Raw genomic sequence first — 21312 nt, 5'->3', positions numbered from 1 at the left:
TACAGAGATTAATATACCACTTAATATCAAAGGTAAATGGATTTTTTGAATGTTCTCTAAGTTATGGAAGCAACAGACATATACTCCAGCAGGCTGTTTAAGAAGCAGGATGTTAATCACAATTCCAATATAACCATACTTCTGACAACATTACAAGGTGATTATTAGTCATGCTTGCCCACTTGTAAAATGCTGACTTGACTAATATGCATATTGGCAGCATATAAAAAAGGTGTTGGCACCTTGCCCAAGGTCATGGACAAACTTGAAGTTTCATTGAGCCATATTGATTATCATGCAAAATATCTGGAACACAGTTTTACTCAGACATTCCATTTACATGGGCTATTGAAATCAGAAGATAAAACAAAAATACTGAATTCTGTGAACTTAATTTCAGAGATCGTTTTTCTACACATGAATTATGATATCTAATAAATTCAGTTTAGACATTTTAATGTAACTTTAGAGTCTGACTAGGCATATATATTTTCTGCAGGTGAACTTCATGTACAGAAATTACATTAATTAACAATGATACCCAGTGTTTATCAAATAAAAAGCAAGTTTCTTGAGTTGGGGGAAGTTAGAGGAAACAAGACAGGGACTTTTCTCTGAGGGAATGTAGTACAAACTTATTTGAGGTAATGTAATATAGACATAGAGATAATTGACCGTGTTGGTAACATGTGCAAAATGCCAGTAAATGACACAGAAAAAGCTATAGCTGTAAGACAAAAAGGTTGTTTATCAGGAGAGACAAGAGACGGAGCCTGGCCTTGAAATGTGAACTCAGACTAATAATGCTGCAGGTAACTTAGTACACACACACACACACACACCCTGCCAAGCCTCTGCTGTTACTCCCATTGCTGCCTTATTCACTAAGACCCTCCTCACTTCACTCCTGAATTACTGTGGCCTCTGCCTGGCACTCCTTACTCCTTGTCTGAATCTGTGCACACAATGTATTATTAGAACAATCTTCCTCACACTGAGCTTTTATCATATTAACTACTGTGCCCTATGGTTTGTACAAAAAGTGTTATTTTGATGGCGCCAGTGTTGGTCTGTGTTCTACTTGACTCCAGTGTTTCTGAATCCAGTGTGTCCCTCCTAGATTAGTCTTTCTCAGCTATCATTATGATATCTTTCGATTTACGAGATTGTAATAGAAGCTTTTATATACTGTTACCAGGATGTGATGTTTTTCTGCGGGGCAAAGCCTTAAAATGTATATATGTTTTATTTCACCTTGACATTATGCTTTTAATCATGCCTTTGTGCATTTTAAAAATATGTATAATACAACTATTTATTGCTGCTATTTTTAAAATAAAATTTGTTGGCATATCCTAATTGGTCCTTTGGAAGGAGGAGTGTATACTGGAAACACCTGGGAACCATTAAAAATGATGAATATAGAAAATACTTTTTTTTTCTAGTAAGCATTTTTTTTTTTTAATATCCCCATGGTATATCCTTTAAAATTGTGGTTCTTTCTTTTGTCTTTTTAAGATCTCTAGTAGCTTTCTGTTGTTCATCAAATTAATCCTTGCTTCCTGTGCCTGGCTTCCAGGACCCCGCATCAACCTACTCTCAAATTGTGTAGCAACCTTATAGAAATCTCAACCATTGCAGTCTGTTTTATCCCTGACTGGACTCCCGCAGCCCAAACTCACTTCCAGCTGTGCTCTTGTTTATGTACTTTCCCCACTTGATTACCCTTTGTGTCTCTCTCCTCGTTCAACTCCTATCACTTGTTTAAAATAAATTTATTTACTTTTGGCTGCATTGGGTCTTTGTTGCGGCTTTCTCTTGTTGCGGCGAGTGGGGGCTACTCTTCGCTGTGGTGCGTGGGCTTCTCATTGTGGTGGCTTCTCATTGTTGCGGCTTCTCGTGTTGCGGAGCATGGGCTCTAGGGGCACAGGCTTCAGTAGTTGTGGCATGTGGGCTCAGTAGTTGTGGCTCGCAGGCTCTAGAGCACAGGCTCAGTAGTTGTGGTACACAGGCTAAGTTTCTACGTGGGATGTGGAATCTTCCTGCACCAGGGATTGAACCTATGTCCCCTGCATTGGCAGGCAGATTCTTAACCACTGCGTCACCAGGGAAGTCCCGTATCATTTTTTAAGGGTCTACTTCTTATGAATCTTGTCCTGATTTTCTCAGTCCTTTGTGGCTATATCATCCAGTTCTATGGTTCGTCTCAAGTAAACAGGTGTTCTGGAAAGGAGCCTGGCTTCAACAGAGGAACTAGAATGTGACTGGAGAATACATGTGAGATGAGCATTGTTTTCTGCTGAAGGTTGATTTTTGAAGGCTATTTGGAATGGAGCCATGCACACACAGGTCCTTGCTGCTTTGTTCTTTTTCTACTTAACTGACAATCTTTGTTCTCCAGTAAAGAGCTGGCCAAGGGAGAAGTCATGTTTTCTTTTTTAGCTTCAAACAATTTTGCAAGGAAAAATTAGGTAAAGTTCAAAGATAAAGGTTTGCTTTAGAGTGCAATATTCCTTTTATCATCTTTTTCACCTGTTCCTCTGTGGATTACTTCTAGCATCCTCCTGCAAGGCACATACATGGCCTGATTACTTGAGCATTTTCTCCTCTCCCTTATACCCAAATCTTGATCTATTGCATTCACTGGGCTTAGTCTGAGAACTGTGAAGAAGAGAGAACTGCATTCGTCCATTTTTGTTTTTGGATCACTAAACTATACCTCAGCCCCATTAACTGGTCTTTCTCAAACCCCTGCATAGCCCTTCTCTACCCCATACTCCATGGGTACTATGTATGAATTGTCTTTTTTAGTTCATGTGCTAACCTAAAATATTTCTATTATGAAAATTTGCAGACATACAAATAGAGAGCATAGTAAAACATGCTTCTTGAATACCCATCACACAGATTCAATTACCAACATTTTTAGTGTACTCTTTTAAAACCTAAGTTTATCTTAATATTTTGTTCTCTTCTGCTATAACATCAGTCTTTCTAAAACTTGTCTTTTGGTCATGTGCTTAATAGATCGAATAGTGATCTCTTCTGTGGTATTCAGTTTCAATACTTAATCATTCATTGTTAAAGACAGTGGTATGTGAGAGAAATTAAAATTCAACAAACATAGCTAATATATTGATAACTTCATATGGTAACTTTGGGCACAGGTTACAATTTAATTGTAATTATTATTTCTATTCTATTAAGTTAACCCCTAAAGTTAACCCCTAAACCTGAAAACTAAATTTTCACCTATATTTTTTAAAATTAAAATATGATCAATCATGTGAGTCATTAACCTCATTCTGGTTAATTACCAGGCAGTGTTATTTCTTGTGAACCTCTTATTCTTCATCCGATTTCCTTTGTATATAGTCTTGAAATTACTAAATACTTTCAATGTGTTCTTAGACTGTCTCATCCCTTAAGGACATAAGAGCAACAGGAATCTTCCTTATAGACATTAATACTAGTATTGAAAATTATGAACTACATTTTGTCTGTAAGAATACTTGCCTTCTTAACTAAATAGGATAGCTTTATGATATTAGCTTTAAACCAAGGTTAATCATTTTTATTCCACTGAATAACTCATTGCTTTTGCACATTATAATTCACTGTTGAAATTCTTTAATTTTTTTTTCCTATTTTTTTTTTCTTTTTCTGCAGCTCTTGTAAATGTGAAACTCTGGGCCATTGATCGACAATGTTTTCAAACAATAATGATGAGGACAGGACTCATCAAGCATACCGAGTATATGGAATTTTTAAAAAGGTAGGATGCTTTCTTTTCTCCTGAGAGTGTTTTATTGTCTTTTCAACCTTCCTCTGAAATGCAGCCCAGGGAACACTTTTTGCCTTTATCTCAGTCTTATTAGCCTACAAATTTGTGGAAGTACAAGACTTTGGACTGGCTTCTTTCTATTTCTGCTGCCAAATTTCATAATAGTTGGTTAAGTCAGAACTTCAGAGTTTCATACAACATCCTGTCATAGAGGAGAGCAGCACAGAGGAGAGAAGCAAGTGAGCATTTGCAGGAACAATGACAACAAAAAGGATATTGAGTCCATCTCTAACTGTTGATCAATATATTTACCTCTTCTAAAGCAACCCACAGTATAACACTGAATCATCTCTGTGTGAGGTTCTGTATTAAAGATCAGATGACTAAGATGAAAAGTTCCAAGAAGAAGTTTATTATCCTTTAATCCTGAATTTAATTTCCCAAATTAAATTCATTTTATGTTGCAGTTCTGAGGTATCAAAAGCTTTTCTTTTCCTGATATTATATATTATCATAATAACTCAGTATACCATAGGAATTGGAATAAAATGCCAGCTTTCGTTTCTTAGGAATATACTGATAGTCACTGAAATTCATTTGTCTCTATGCTTATTTTATTTTAAAGAGTATATATTATCATTAAAAAGAATATTGACAACTTTGACTTTTTTTGAAAAATAGTTATTTTGTATAATTTTTCTTTTGAAACAGAACCATCACTAAATAGTGATGTACAGAGTATGTGAGCTAAATGGGAGTGTAACACCAATTAAGATTTCATTTTTGAGTGCTAGAATGTTAAACTGGCCTTTTTATTTTTGCTGGAGAAATGGTTTAAATGGAGTCAAAAAATCATATTTTGTGTCAGTGATGGAAAAATCTTAATGGATATCTATTGAATTTTCTTAAATGCAATTTTACTGTTCCTTACTTGGGTATTTCTTTTGGTTAACTTATTGTTTCTGATTACATTTTTTATTTCCACATAATTTTTTCTTTATTCCTGGTAAAAGGGCAATAAAATTCAAATGTGACATCAGGTGAGACCATATTAAAAAAAATTACTCTATTGGCAAGGTGTGGTTTTTTTACTAAAGGTGATTGAATGAAACAGAAGTGGAAATATGAATTTCTTCTGTTTGAAGATTAGTATAGTTTGCGAGGAAATTAAATTATTCAGGTGCCATCTGTGTATGTTATATATGTATATATATGTTGATATGTGTGCTGATACATAGATGTGTGTATGTGAATGGAGACAGAGAAAGAGACAGAATGAATGTTCATTTTTAAGCCTTTATTAAAGTACAAGTTATTGATTTCTTGTGATGCAGCCCTGACAGAGAAAGATCCCAATTGGTAATCAGTGAAATGCTTGTATGTGGAACAGAGTTAACTATTTATCTCACATACCTAAGAGCTGGGTATTTATGATGCTGGCTTCAGCTTCCATAAGTTAGTTTTCATAAGGAAATGGAATGAGTGCCAATGCTGTCTTTCATGGCTCCAACAGAAACTCTTTTTTAGAGGCACAATTTCAGGAAATTGTAGATGTCTGTGTGTGTGTGTGTAATTGACCCTGGATATACTTTTATTTTTGTATTCTCAGAGATGCCCAAATTTGTAATCTATTTTGACAATTCAAACCTTAAACAATAAAAGTTGGTTCTCTTAGACTGCGTAAACATTTCTTGTTGGTCACCTTAGAGCAAGTAGAGTTTAACTGATTTACTAAAAGAGACAGGTACTGACTTTGATGTCACTCTTCATCTGGCCACTCTGTAAAACAGCAAGTCCACATCATTTGTGTATGTAGTAGAGGGCTGGGAGTCCAGAGAGGTGACAAATGACCACTGTTGCCTGGGGCCAGCTTTAATCTTCCTAAATTATGACTGTGACCAACTGGTTCTCTTTCTACAATGCTTCAGTGGCTCATAGTTCCTGTTGAATTAGTTATAGCATCATTAGCTGGGTATTCAAGGTCCTCCCACAGCCAATGGCAGCCTGCTTTTTCAGCCAGGTTTCTTCTTGCCCCAGGCAAACCAAATGATTCCATGTGCCCAAACAGACCTTGTGCTTTTATATAGCACACTGCCTCTGTTGCCTTTTCCCCCATTGTCAATGTTTAAATCTCTCTCTTCTTTTTATATTCAACTAAAAGCTGCCCTTTCCACAGATACTGATGGTTCTACTGGGAAGCAATCTCTTTCTTCTCTGGAGCTTCATTTCTACCATGTGTGTTATTTTCTACTTTATTATAATCTCACTGCTAAGCTTATCTCTACTTTTAAACTACAGACTTTTCAGGACTAGAGCTATTTCTTAAGCATCTTGGTATTCTTCTTTGGCACACATCTTACCACTTTGTAGACAGGCAGTTTACAGGGCAGTAAGTGTGGGACGAGTACGTAATTTGCAGGGCCCACTGGAAAATAAAATTCAGGGCTCCTTTTGCAAAAATTGTGAAAAATTTCAAGACACTGGTGGCATAGTATGAAACCAAGTATAGGGATCTTCTAATCTTGGGCCCTGTGCTATTATACTTGTGAAACTAAGAGTGAGTAATCATTCCTCCTTCACTTTCCCAGGTTAATGCTTGCTGCCATTTATTTTGCAAGGCTGTTGGGATGACATAATATTCCCCAAGGAAATGTAGATCTTGTCAAACTAAGATGACCAAAATTAATTAAACTTTTCTACCATAACTTCAGAATTTTTTTATTTCCCTGTTTGTTGTTGATTTTAAAATTCTGCTTACCACTCTTACATTATGTAAAAGCTTTAAAAGTTTATGTAGTTAAATCAGCCAACTTTTTACTTTATGGTTTCATGTTTAGAAAGACTTTATCATAAAAACGTAGACTTAATACTTAAATCCTCTGTAGCAGCCTGTGTGTGTGTGCATGTGCGCTTGTGTGTATGCGCATGGCGGGGTGTTTTTCTCTAATATGTTTGCTAAATAAAACTTTCATCTGAATTTTTCTACTATAGATACATATACTTTATAGTTTGTTAAGGACTTAAAGCAATGTGACACAATCAGAAAAATTAAAACTCTAGCAGATAGTATTAGAAATCATCAGAATTCTTCGCAGTGAGGTTCTCTATGGTACATTGGAATTCCCTCCTAATGGAGGACTTTGAAGGGCAGGGACAGGCTAAAAGAGGAGTGATTCTGTATCACTGCTCATCTCTCCATACCACACTTCACTTTTCTAAATAAGCAGTAAATTTGGAGGGTGAGAAAAGGAGGGGACACATCAGGCATGTAAATGCACAGACAAAATGCAAGGCTTTTTCTTTATTATCAAAGTCGGTTTTTTTCATTCCAGTGTGTTTACTCATTTTGTAACCACCAGTCATGTGGTCTGGCCTCCTCTTTGCTATTAAACTCCACTAAACTCCATTTAGTCGTTTCTCTTTTGTGCTTAAATTTCACATTCCTTGATGTAAACACAGATGTTCCTATGCAAGCATAGCAAAATATATATATACATATATATTTAAGGGGCAGTGCTGCTAAGCAAGGTACGATTGCTACAGGTCTAGTAGCGATTTTGTGAGCTGCACTTTCTATCTTCTTTGGCTACTGAAAAATGCTGTTGTTTTGCAGTTGGATTTTGAAAAATAACTGCCAGAGTTAACTGCCAGAGTTAATTTGTGTTGCTTTGTTCTGAGCATATCCTCTGTGCTACTGTTGGCACAGACATCTATACCTGGAGGAGCATTAGAATGCAGCTGTGTGACCACTGGGATATGCTTGAAGGAACTGGGTTTTCTGTTGGCCCCAAACTATGATGATGCTGAACCTCTATTTATCTTAATGCCTCCTTGACAAATCAGACACAGCAGGGACTGCTTGGAATTTAAGCTACTCAATCAAACCTGTCGACCCACAAATAAACCTTTTCGTGATCCACTAAGGAATCTTTTGGTAAGGCAGATATGCTCGCATCATCATTCTGCATAAAACCTTGCCATGACTACTGCTCACTCCTAAGATAAAGTAGGTCTTTGGCACTGTCGTCAAAGCCCTGCTTCCTCTGGCTACTGCTGACCTCCCGAGGTTCATCTTACTCCATCTTCTCCTTCCTTGTCTTCTCATTCCCTCTTTGCTCTAGTCACGTGGTGAGCCTTCATTTCCTTATATGCTGTGTTCCCTCCCAATGGAGATCCTCCTAAGAGACTCCTCTCCCTTTGAATGGATACATTTTCTAGGGTGATCTATGGTGTAGTACCCTGGAAATGGTGTGCCATTATGGCAGAAAAAAGGATCTGATCTCTCTCAAACAATTACAAATTTCTGATTTACCTTCCTTAGGTTGAAAGAGAAATTAATAGTATTAGCCACCAAGTTTCATGTTGTATTCTCAATAAATAGAATTTTAAAGTTTAGGGATTTTGAAGTTCTTTACCTATTTGATTCTCAGCTGACTCTCCAACCGTTAAGGAATTTGGAGGTAGTTTTCAGTTTTAAAACTATCAGTCATGTGGTTTGGCCCTCTTTGGGCAGAAGAGTGGATCTTCTCCAGGGATCTCTGATCAGATCCCTGGAAGCTAATTTATAACAAAGCCCAAAGCTAATGGCTCCCTATGAGGGCCGTAGCAGCATCCACATACAAAGTGTCAAGGTGAGGAGTAGGCCTTTGGCAAATCATAGAACTACTCTGTTGATTAAGCCTTCTGCCCCAGTTTTCTCATTGAAAGCCCTGGTGTACATTTTGATGCTGTGTAAAGGTTCCTTATTCCGTATGTCCATTCCTAGGGAGTAAGCCCCAATCTAGTTTGTTATTCCCCCTTATTCTCTAAAACAATAATACTTGTATATACATCTAACATATAATTAAATAAATGTTACTTACATATGCATATTAGAAAAGTAAGTGATTCCTTTAAAAAAAAGCAATATGACTTTGTTCTAGAAACTTCATGCTATCCTTTGGGTATCAGAATGACCTTCACTATGTGGATAATTTCATTTGGGGTTGACTCTATGACTTCAGCCTATATCCCAGACCGGCCTTCCTGAAATGTCTTTAATTGCTTTACATTTCTCTCACCTGGTAGTTTTGACCACACCTGTCACTAGCAGCAGCCTAGCCTATATAATGATGCATCTTCATGTCTGGTCTCATACATCAGTAACGATTAAGTTTTAGTTTTAGAAAAATCTAAAGCAAGATATAGTTTCATCTCTGTGCACATTTTATAGGTGAAGGAATTGAGTCTCAGAGGCCAAAATAAGCTCACATTCACTTAGAAACAGACTTAGAACTCAGGCTTCAGAATTCCCAGTCTGAGTATTCTACCATACCTGGACTCAAGTTCACAGTTCATTCACAGCTTCTAATGAAGCTTCTCACTATAGTAAACTTAACATGAGGGTGGGTTAGTGGTATTTTCTTTTTGCCACTCCACGAACGTAACATACTTAGATTATTAGTTTGATATTATATAGACTTTTTTCTGTACTTTATATTATTAGTTTGATATATAGACTTTTTTTCTGTACTCTATATGTTTTTAATTTCGGCCTGGGGTAAGGAAATTTTTAAATGCCTTGCAAGTTTTTCCTTCTCTGATCCAGTTTAAAAACCCCCAAATTTCATTTTCTTATAATTCAATACAACAGGTCACCTTGTTTCTCAGATTTTTATTGTTTATCATATTTATAAAAACATAGGGAGAGATTTAGAGTTCTTTGAGTAGAATACAAACTTGTAAGGGATATGAGAAGTTGCTCATTTCACTAATGAGAGAGCCGAGGCCTAGATTGGTTATGGGAGTTGTCCAAAGTCACATGGACAATTGGTAGTACAGTTAACCCTTGAACAATGTGGAGGTTAGGGGCACCAACCCCCATGCACTCAAAAATCTGAGTATAACTTACAGTCAGCCCTCTGTATCCATGGTTCCTCCATATCTGCCATTCCACATCCTCAGATTCAACCAACCATAGATCATGAGGCACTCTAGTGTTTACTATGGAAAAATTTTTCATGAAAGTGGACCCATGCAGATCAAATCCCTGCTGTTCTGGGGTCAACTATATACTGATCCAGCTCTCTGCCCTCAGGTAAAGCTGAAATTCAACTGTCTTTTGTTCAAAACCTCCAGCATATAACTCAACACGATCTTGACTAAACACATGTTCCAGTGTTTCACAATTCCTCTATGATGTGTTTTAATAGTCCTGCTAAGATTGCTATATCATCCATAGGAAGAGAAAGTAACTGCTTATACCTGCCCTTGTAATATCAGTTTTGAATGACAGATGTGGGGTGGGGTCTGGAAATTTACATTTTTAACAAGTTCTCAGGTGATGCTCATGCTTTTCGTCTGGGGACCACTCTTGGAAATCATTGATCTAGAATATAAGATGAAGGTAGAAAATATATTTCAAATATTTTAAATGTTTGTATGACTTGTTATGAAAAGGGTACTTGTTTAAATTTTGGATTCAGCATCTTATAGGTATGTAATCTTAGGCAAGTTTCTTTAAACAGACTCTCAGTTTCTACAACCAAAAATAGGATACCCTCCCATAATGAAGGATTATAATTAGGAATAAACAAAATATGATAATATGAGCAAACAGTTACTGAGTGTATGCTAAGCAATGTTCAAAACACTTTAGATGTATTAACTTATTTAATCCTCAAGAAAAATCTTTAAGTACTAGCATTTACATTTTACAGATGAGAAAACTAAGGCCAAAGAGTTAAAGTTCCACAGCTAGTTAGGGGTAAAGCCAGTAGTTCCAGAACCGATCTAAACTTGGTTGCATACTACCTCAGTAACTGCTGGATACTCAAATATTAGTTCCCACCCATTGCTGCCCTCCTCAACAAATTTACATTTACTTTGCCTGGAGATTTGGGTAGTTGACTTTGTCCTTGCTGTATCTGGGTTTCCCATTTACTGTATTTTTTTTCTCTAATATTGCCCTTTCCCCAAACCTCAGTAATTTTTTCCTTCCTCCCACCCCTGAGGATATGTTCTTAGAAATAAATGCTCTGTGATAGCATAAGAGCTGTCACTTTAAATGGTGATGAATAAAAGTGATGATGTCTTAGAATTGCTTAGGCTCAGTGATGTTTGGAAATCCACCACCTGTATGTCAGCAGGCACCATTATTACTAAAATGGATATTAAATGACCAAGAACTAAGGGTCAGTGTCTTTTGGCTTCAGAGGAAAGTGTCTGTGGCTTGAAGCTCCTTTCTACCCTCCTGCCTGGAGCTCTTCAAGCACAGATGGTGGTCTTTAGGCAGGACCTGTCCTTGCTTAGTTAAGCTGAGTTCTGTGAACTTCTTTAAGGAATTGCACTATTTGGACATTTATTGATGGAGTATTTTGGTACACTTTAGTCTGAAGAAATCATGATGCTACATTTTGGGCACAAATTATGTAGGGGACAACATAGTCTAATCAACTTGTTGAGATCACATTTGTGGAAAAGCAAAATCACGATCCCACTTTCCCTAGATTTTAAAGGGAGAGATGGCAAAAGAAGATGCATATGAAAATAGGTTTAGGGATTTTGGACCTTTTTAAAACATTTTCAAAGGATAGGTGACAGACCTTTTAAGCTCATAAGCTTTGAGCTTTAATAGAGCTTTTCTAGAAGATTGTGAAACCTGCATTACAATTAAGCTTTGCAAAGCTGGCATAGTTTTAATTTGATGGCAAATAATGTGACGAATAAAGAGGCACTTTCTCACACCATTTTCAAGTTGGCCTGCTTACAGCCCATTTCATGGTAGCAGATCCATTCTCATTAAAGGTAACAGAGGAGCAGATAAATGTAAAAGTGGCCATTAATGTCATGCTGTCATCTAGCATTTGCACAAATGTCTCCATATTGATCCTTTTTAAAAAGAAAATGTAATCTGATATTTGCATAATATAGTGATTAAAATTATTCATCTACAATGTTTACATATAGGCATACTCACCTCCACATGTGTGAATTCCTTCTAATTCTTGCAAATAATTAATAAGACATCTGATTTATGGTATTTGTGGCTAAAATTGTCCATTTAAGTCAAGTAATGAGTCTTATACAGACAAGTACTGTTTGGGTCTGAGGAAGACAAGGCCCCAACTAAGGGACTTAGTACATTGATTCATTATGCTGCTCCTTCCTGAGTCTAAGCTTGAAAGGATGTGTCCCTTTGGGGATTATAGGCTGACTTTCCTCCATCACGTTCCTAGTATAGTTTCTCAATACTCTGGGGTTTAAAAAACTAAAGCAGTGTGATAAAGCAGTTTAATACTCTTCCATTTTATTGCTGTAGTTTTGATCCTTATAAATCATTTCTGTAGTGAGGCTTCTTTATTTTTTATTGAAGTATAGTTGATTTACAATACTATATTAGAGGCTTATTTCATTTCTGTATCTTTCATACTGAGCCTACTTACTGTCCTATCTTTTTAAAATGTTTTGTATGCCAATGATTGGTGCATCTGGGAGGGAGTTGTTTTCCATCAGGAGAACTACTCTGTAATGAACAAGTTCAGAAGGAATCCATGAGCTTTTAGGGAAACTAAGACGAGGAGCTCCTTGGATCCCGGCAACCTAGATTTCTCCACTAGATGTAGAAATCTACTTCCCCACAGCTGGAGAGAAATCTGAGAATCTGGAGTGTGGATGAGGAAACTCTGTTGAGGGCCAAAGTAAACATCCGGGTGATTTAGACAAAGTATGTGTCTCAGCTTGTATGTTTTATCTGTCGTGGGAAGAGGAGAATACATCAGTTTGTTTAGAAAAAGCCTGAATAAGGAGAAATATGACTCATAGTTTCTGTTTCTAGGGTTTGTGTGGTGTGTGTGGTTTTTTTTTTTGCTTGGAATAAAGTAAGTCATAATTTATTTACCAATATGACTTTACCAAGGTGACCTCTTAAGCTTAGAATCTGGCTGTTAAGCAGAAAGGGTATCTCCAAGCCAGACAGTCCTGATTTTCTGCTTTGCCTCAGGTGTAGGGAAAGTGTGCTGGAATGGGAAGCCATGAGAGGGAGCAGCTGGCATGATGTCTGGTAACAGAAAGACGGGCTGGGTTCTGATCACTCCCCCACAGTGAGAGTTTTCAGAGCAGTGGAGACAAGGGAGGAAACAAGAACAAAACAGCCCACACCTGCTACTTTATACACATTATCTCACTTACCTTTGACGGGATTCTTTGAGGGAGTTGGCATTATTCCCATTTTATTGAGGAGGCAACTGGAGTTATGAAAATGATAAGCTTTCCCAGCATCACACAGCTGGATTCAAAACCAGACCCGGTCCCAAAGTCCTTGTTCTCTTGATCACATCAGGACAACTTCCTGAAAATGGATAATGTCAGGAGACAAATAGATGAGTATTTATTATTTTTTATATATAGAAGAAAAGAGCCAATTGGTGAACATATTAAAATAAAAAGTCACAAGGATAAATAATGATGAAATTTATTTGGAAATTCATTTCTTGATGCATTTCAACCATTGAAAAAAATTCCTAACATTAATTTGTGTGTAATCATCTATCCATATATGAAAGGAATCGTGAGGTTTTGAAGAGTTATTTAAAAACAGAGGGGAGAGGATATTTCTTCTTTGAAATCTCCTGATAAGCATAGTATTTTAAAATTTGTATGTATACAACAAATGATAGAATATTTATGTCAAAGCCTAGGATTCCAATTAAGCAGTGTAACTTCAGTTATTCTATAAATACATAGGGTTTAAAATTATTCAGTACTTTTGAAGAAATTCTGTTTTCTCAGTTTACTGGATGGGGTCCAATGGGTAAACATTGCATTCCATGTTTGGAAAAAACTCCTTAAGTCCTCTGGTCTGTTGTGCAAACAGAGATAAATTAAAGTTGCCTCAGAGGATGGATTTGTTTGTTTTATTTTTTGAAAGAAATTAAATCCATGAGTAAATTTAACACAGACAAGGCCAAGATTTAAGGCAATACAAGGAACATATTAAAATTCAAGGACTTTAGTTGCAGAGAATTCTGAATTGTTACAAATTTCATCTCTCTTTTGCTCATATGCACTCTGAACTCTGTATACTTAGAAGTAGCATTGTTTGCTGAAATTATGTCCTGGTGTTAGAGACAGGGGAGTTACAGGGAATGAGAGATTTTTGTTGTTATTGTTACTCTATGTTCCAATATCGCCTGGATAAAAATATGAAAACATACCATAAGACTATCCAACAGATAAGTCTGAAAAGTAGCTAAACGCTAACCAGCAAGAAGTTATTGACTGGTCTTTTAGTGAAGTTAGTGAATATTATTCTAAATGGCGTTAAGCGAACCTTCCTTCCTCCCTTCCTCCTTCCCTTTCTCCCTCCTTTTCTTCCTCTTCCCTTTCTTCTTTGCTTCCCACCTTTCTCCTATTCTTCTTCTCCTCCTCCTCCTCCTCTTTTTCCCTCAATAAATAAATGCATTCAGATGTAGTAGTAGTCAGTAGCTTCTTATGGGTAAAGTTTTTGCTGTTTTGGTACAAACAACATGTGATCAAAAGGGTGGATTAAAACCAATATATTCTGCTATGTTAAAAATATTAAATTCATATTTTAAGTACTTTTAAACACTTAATACAAAAGGTGAAGAGTGTGCTAAGTATTTAGTAGTAATGATAGGACCACCTGGCAAAATGAAGAATTCTATATTGGATGTGCAGAATTAACCCAAATGAGGTTTTGTTACCTATATTAACACATAAAAGTGACCTTTTGCATTGAATAAGAAATAAGATGAATCTATGAAAATTGGAGTCTACTCTAGGAAAACAATTTTCATTCATTTAGTCTAGTTTAAGGATGTATTGTCTCCCTAATGACAGTTCACTCAGTCTTCACTCTTGATGACTTAAGCTCTGATTCTCAGAATTCTAATGGCTAGTTAATTAGGCTCTCTAGCACTAAACTATTTTTACTTCAATTTGAAGCTCTCTAATAAGAAAAGAGAGATCCTCTTTGAGTTAAAAAAAAAATCAAGCTTTTTAGAAAAGAGAGAATTTTTCTATCACTAATAATTATTCTTTTTTTAAATCTTTATTAGAGTATAATTGCTTTACAGTGGTGTGTTAGTTTCTGCTTTATAACAAAGTGAATCAGTTATACATATACATATGTCTCCATATCTCTTCCCTCTTGCATCTCCCTCCCTCCCACCCTCCCTATCCCACCCCTCTAGGTGGTCACAAAGCACCAAGCTGATCTCCCTGTGCTATGTGTCTGCTTCCCACTAGCTATCTGTTTTACGTTTGGTAGTGTATATATGTCAGTGCCACTCTCCCACTTTGTCCCAGCTTACCCTTCCCCCTCCCCATATCCTCAAGTCCATTCTCTAGTAGGCCTGCATCTTAATTCCCGTCTTGCCCCTAGGTTCTTCTGACCATTTTGTCTTTTTCTTTTTTTAGATTCCATATATATATGTTAGCATACGGTATTTGTTTTTCTTTTTCTGACTTACTTCATTCTGTATGACAGTCTCTAGGTCCATCCACCTCACTACAAATAACTCAGTTTCATTCCTTTTTATGGCTGAGTAATATTCCATTGTATATATGTGACACGTCTTCTTTATCCATTCATCTGTTGATGGACACTTAGGTTGCTTCCATGTCCTGGCTATAGTAAATAGAGCTGCAATGAACATTTTGGCACATGACTCTTTTTGAATTATGGTTTTCTCAGGGTATATGCCCAGTAGTTGGATTGCTGGGTCATATGGTAGTTCTATTTTTAGTTTTTTAAGGAACCGTCGTACTGTTCTCCATAGTGGCTGTATCAATTTACATTCCCACCAACAGTGCAAGAGTGTTCCCTTTTCTCCATGCCCTCTCCAGCATTTATTGTTTGTAGATTTTTTGATGATGGCCATTCTGACCGGTGTGAGATGATATCTCATTTTAGTTTTGATTTTCATTTCTCTGATTAATGATGTTGAGAATTCTTTCATGTGTTTGTTGGCAATCTGTGTATCTTCTTTGGAGAAATGTCTGTTTAGATCTTCTGCCCATTTTTGGATTGCGTTGTTTGTTTTTTTGATACTGAGCTGCATGAGTTGCTTGTATGTTTTGGAGATTAATCCTTTGTCAGTTGCTTCATTTGCAAATATTTTCTCCCATTCTGAGGGCTGTCTTCGTCTTGCTTATGGTTTCCTTTGCTGTGCAAAAGCTTTTAAGTTTCATTAGGTCCCATTTGTTTATTTTTGTTTTTATTTCCATTTCTCTAGGAGGTGGGTCAAAAAGGATCTTGCTGTGATTTATGTCATAGAGTGTTCTGCCTATGTTTTTCCTCTAAGAGTTTGATGGTGTCTGGCCTTACATTTAGGTCTTTAATCCATTTCAAGTTTATTTTTGTGTATGGTGTTAGGGAGTGTTCTAATTTCATTCTTTTACATGTACCTGTCCAGTTTTCCCAGCACCACTTATTGAAGAGGCTGTCTTTTCTCCATTGTATATTCTTGCCTCCTTTATCAAAGGTAAGGTGACCATATGTGCATGGGTTTATCTCTGGGCTTTCTATCCTGTTCCATTGATCTATATTTCTGTTTTTATGCCAGTACCATACTGTCTTGATTACTGTAGCTTTGTAGTATAGTCTGAAGTCAGGGAGCCTGATTCCTCCATTTCCATTTTTCTTAAGATTGCTTTGGCTATTCGGGGTCTTTTGTGTTTCCATACAAATTGTGAAACTTTTTGTTCTAGTTCTGTGAAGAATGCCAGTGGTAGTTTGATAGGGATTGCATTGAATCTGTAGATTGCTTTGGGTAGTAGTCATTTTCACAGTGTTGATTCTTCCAGTCCAAGAACATGGTATATCTCTCCATCTATTTGTATTATCTTTAATTTCTTTCACCAGTGTCTTACAGTTTTCTGAATACAGGTCTTTTGTCTCCTTAGGTAGGTTTATTCCTAGATATTTTATTCTTTTTGCTGCAGTGGTAAATGGGAGTGTTTTCTTAATTTCACTTGCCGATTTTTCATCATTAGTGTATAGGAATGCAAGAGATTTCTGTGCATTAATTTTGTATCCTGCTACTTTACCAAATTCATTGATTAGCTCTAGTAGTTTTCTGGTAGCATCTTTAGGATTCTTTATGTATAGTATCATGTCATCTGAAAACAGTGACAGCTTTACTACTTCTTTTCCAATTTGGATTCCTTTTATTTCTTCTTCTTCTCTGATTGCTGTGGCAATCAGGATGGGACAGGGGTTAAAGAAGCAGCTGATTTGGGGGCTCTGGCTCACTCAGGCCGGGAGGAGGGAGGGGCACGGAGTGCGGGGTGAGCCTACGGTGGCACAGGCCAGCATGACGTCGCACCAGCCTGAGGCGCACCGTGTGTTCTCCCGGGGAAGTTGTCCCTGGATCACAGGACCCTGGTAGTGGCCGGCTGCACAGGCTCCCGGGAGGGGAGGTGTGGAGAGTGACCTGTGCTCGCACACAGGCTTCTTGGTGGCGGCAGCAGCGGCCTTGGCGTCTCATGCCCGTCTCTGGGGTCCGCGCTGTTAGCCGCGGCTCGCGCCCGTCTCTGGAGCTCCTTTAAGCGGCGCTCTTAATCCCCTCTCCTCGCGCACCAGGAAACAAAGAGGGAAGAAAAAGTCTCTCGCCTCTTCGGCAGGTCCAGACTTTTCCCCGGACTCCCTCCCGGCTAGCCGTGGGGCACTAACCCCCTGCAGGCTGTGTTCACGCCGCCAACCCCAGTCCTCTCCCTGCGCTCCAACCAAAGCCCGAGCTTCAGCTCCCAGCCCCGCCCGCCCCGGCGGGTGAGCAGACAAGCCTCTCCGGCTGCTGAGTGGTGGTCAGCACCGATCCTCTATGCGGGAATCTCTCCACTTTGCCCTTCGCACCCCCGTGGCTGCGCTCTCCTTTGTGGCTCTGAATTTTCCCTGCTCTGCCACCCGCTCTCCTCCCGCGAAGGGGCTTCTAGTGTGTGGAAACCTTTCCTCCTTCACGGCTCCCTCCCACTGGTGCAGGTCCCGTCCCTATTCTTTTGTCTCTGTTTATTCTTTTTTCTTTTGCCCTACCCAGGTACGTGGGGAGTTTCTTGCCTTTTGGGAGGTCTGAGGTCTTCTGCCAGCGTTCAGTAGGTTTTCTGTAGGAGTTGTTCCACGTGTTGATGTATTTGTGGGGAGGAAGCTGACCTCCGCATCTTACTCTTCCGCCATCTTGAAGCTCCTCCCACTAATAATTATTCCTCATAGCTCTTGTTAAATTGCTCTGGCATCTCAAAGTACATGATTAACTTCTTTAAATAGTTTTTTTCCATATAAACTTAACAAAAATCTGATTATATTTTTTCATACTTTTCTCTCTTCCAAGTAAACAGAGGATTCCTTTCAGAAAATTTTATAAATTGTCAATAAAGGAATAAAGTGAAAATGCCTTTTTATTTTTAGATTAATGCCCTAACCTAAGATGAAAAGTTAATTTCCTTCTTTGGACATATAAGCACTCTTTGGAAAGACCCTAGCCCACTACAAATGTAGTGGACTTAAGTACTAGTGCATCTTACTCTTCCTTTTCTGAAAAGTGGCAGACTTTATTCATACTTAAGGTTCTTAGGCTCAAATTAAGACAGAATTATTCAAAGCAGATTTTAGAATTAACAAATATACTATAGAGTTAGACCTGGAGTACTACAGGACTCTGTGGCTGACATTATTTTTCTGATCTTTTTGTCTGAGCCACATGTTTGATCTTGCTTATTCAAGCTCTAGGTGTTTACTCTGTGGAAATCCCAGCATCCATAAGTCCCTTCAGTGCTGTCTTTGTCATCAAGCTCCATCATGTCCATGTATACCTTGATATTTTGTTTCACCAACCTGCCTATATCCCTGTCCTGCTGTCGCCTGGCTCGTCTGTTGCTGCCATCAACACCAATTAATTTGGTCTCTCTGGAATTAGTTGAAGTTGAGTGCAGTATAGTAAACAGGTAGTGTTTTGGGATGATAGAAAAAACAGTATGGTCTAGGGGAGTAAGTGGGCCTGAGGTTGAAATGGGATGTTGATGAAGGAGCCGAATGCAAACCAGGGAAATAAGTCAGTAGTCTCCCAGCACACTGGAACAGATCTGGAGTTTATGTGAAGCTGAAGGTCTGTGCTTAGGACAGAATCAGTGAATGAACCACACTGGAATATCATTTTAGCTAAAGATTTTGATACACCAGGAAAAAGCCATAACTTGGGGAGAGATGAAGTTGAGAATAAATTCATAAGCACTGAGAATTAAAGGCATCATAATCATGAAAATTGAGGAATAGGAGATAGCTTTATATGGATTTCAAATACCTTTTAAATATATAGCTTTTCTAAATTATTCCATTTTAACTGTTATACATTAATAAAAAAGCATATTTTATAAAAATTCTAAAAAATGAGAGAATATTGTTACTTTCCAAAAAGATACCTGCTGTCAGCATTTGAGGATTTTAGTTATATTTTTCTACTCATGTGAAAGTTTTACCTAATTGTGCTCATGATGTGTACACAGCTTTTAATGTTGTTGTTAATGTAACATTACATCTTTCCATGTTATTTAATATTAAATCTTTCCACACTCTTGGCCATCATATGCTGTCAACCATTGACTTCTCTACTTGAGATTAAAGGACTCTTAGTTCTGGGCTTCCCTGGTGGCGCAGTGGTTAAGAATCCACCTGCCAATGCAGGGGACACGGGTTTGAGCCCTGGTCCAGGAAGATCCCACATGGCACGAAGCAACTAAGCCCATGCACCACAACTACTGAGCCTGCTCTCTAGAGCCTGCGTGCCACAACTACTGAAGCCTGTGTGCCTAGAGCCAGTGCTCTGCAATGAGAGAAGCCACTGCAATGAGAAGCCCACGCACGGCAACGAAGAGTAGCCCCCGCTCGCCACAACTAGAGAAAGCCCATGTGTAGCAATGAAGACCCAATGCAGCCAAAAATAAAAACAAATAAATAAATAAACTTAAGAGAAAAAAAAAAAAAAGGACTCCTGGTTCTGCGAGACCAGGGGACAGGGTAGATGTAATAAGAAAAGACTTAGAATGGAGGTAACACAACTTCAACCTACTTATGTGCACTTGCTGTGAATTCCGCGCACGTGCTAATCGTACTGCCCTCGGACAGTGGAGAATGGTTAGTGTCAGGGAAAGATTCTGGAGAGGGGTGAGACTGATATGCAGCTTTAAAAAGGAAAGCTTGTGGGTTGGTCTTAAGTGTTCTTTTCATGTTGGGTTTTCAGATGCGTAAAGAAGGTTTTCACAGATCCTCTGTATTTTGATGGGAGAAAAAATTAAGTTAGACACTTCCTAATTTGGGTATAACATTTAAAAAGCATTTTTTATTGCAGTATACCATATGTACTATAATGTGCACAAATCTTAAGAGTACAAATCAATGCATGCTTATCTATTTATATGCCCATGTAACCAAGATCAGGTTACAGTATGTTTTCAGGTCCTTAGAAGGCCCTTCTGTGCCGCTTCCCAGTTAATCTCCTCTGTCAAAGATGACCATTATTCTGAGCTCAACCATCATTGATTTTGCCTGTCTTTCGACTTTATGTTAATGGAATCATATAGTATGTACTCTTCTGTGGCTGGCTTTTTTTGCTTAACATTATGTCTGAGAGAGCCGTCTCTTCTGTTGTGTGTATCAATAGTTCATTCTATTTTTATTGCTCTGTATAAATATTCCACAATTTGTCAATTTTAATGACAATGGTCATTTGAGTTCTGTCCACTTTTGAACTTTTGTAAATAAAGCTACTGGAAGCTTTCTCTTTTCTTCTGAAAGCTTTCTTGACCAAAGACATCAAAAGTGTCTTTTGGTGAGTAAATGCCTTCATTTCTCATGAGTGTATTCCTTGGGATAAAATTTCTGAGCCATAGAAAAAGGCATATATTTAACTTTTACAGATCGTGCCATATAATTCTCTAAACTGGTTGAGTCAATTTATACTCCCACCAACAATAAGAAGGTGTATTCCAGATCCTTGCCAACATTTCATATTTAAGATCTTTCAAAATTTTATTTCACTAAAACATTAAGAAAATAGAATATCAGTCTCCAAATCATTTTGAGTGCATATCTTAACATTTTTTAGCATACTGCCATACACACACACACATGCACACACACACACATAGTATACATTCCTTTATAAATGAAATACAGGTACTTCTGAACTAAAGTATACAGAAAATAAGATTTTGGGAAGGTGAAATTAAAATAAATAGAGTTAGTAATATTCCTTTCATCAGCCCCATCAATTGTTGCACAGTTTTTGCAAGAAGACCTGTGATGTAAGGATCATAATGAAATCAGTGATTGCAGATGGAATGACTCTACTATCTTGCACAAAAAGCCTGTCCCTGGGTGCCCTGGGTGCTACCAGTTTCTCCTGGTCCAGCTTTAGAGGACAAACTAAACTAGATTAGACTGAAGTTTTCCTAGGTCTAGAATCAAAATATAGAAAAGATTTTGGGGGCTGATGATTGTGAGTCATTCCAGTGTAACCGGCCTCTCGTGTCTTCTC

At 37.8% G+C, this 21312-nt stretch overlaps 1 protein-coding gene across 2 annotated transcripts in view; it reads left to right on the top strand.

Moving 5' to 3' along the window:
• Nucleotides 1–21312, top strand: part of PRKG1 (protein kinase cGMP-dependent 1) — a 1245509-nt gene that overhangs the window by 808022 nt on the left and 416175 nt on the right. For both annotated transcript variants that reach the window (XM_082633213.1, XM_082633214.1), the window contains exon 4: nucleotides 3670–3775. In XM_082633213.1, the coding sequence (XP_082489339.1) occupies nucleotides 3670–3775 (106 nt within the window). The remainder of the gene's footprint in view (nucleotides 1–3669; nucleotides 3776–21312) is intronic.

The sequence above is a fragment of the Mesoplodon mirus genome (assembly GCF_964341445.2).
Source record: "Mesoplodon mirus genome assembly, chromosome: 2".
NCBI lineage: Eukaryota > Metazoa > Chordata > Mammalia > Artiodactyla > Ziphiidae > Mesoplodon > Mesoplodon mirus.
Note: the sequence above shows the minus strand (reverse complement) of the source record. Positions and strands in the feature narration are given on the sequence as shown.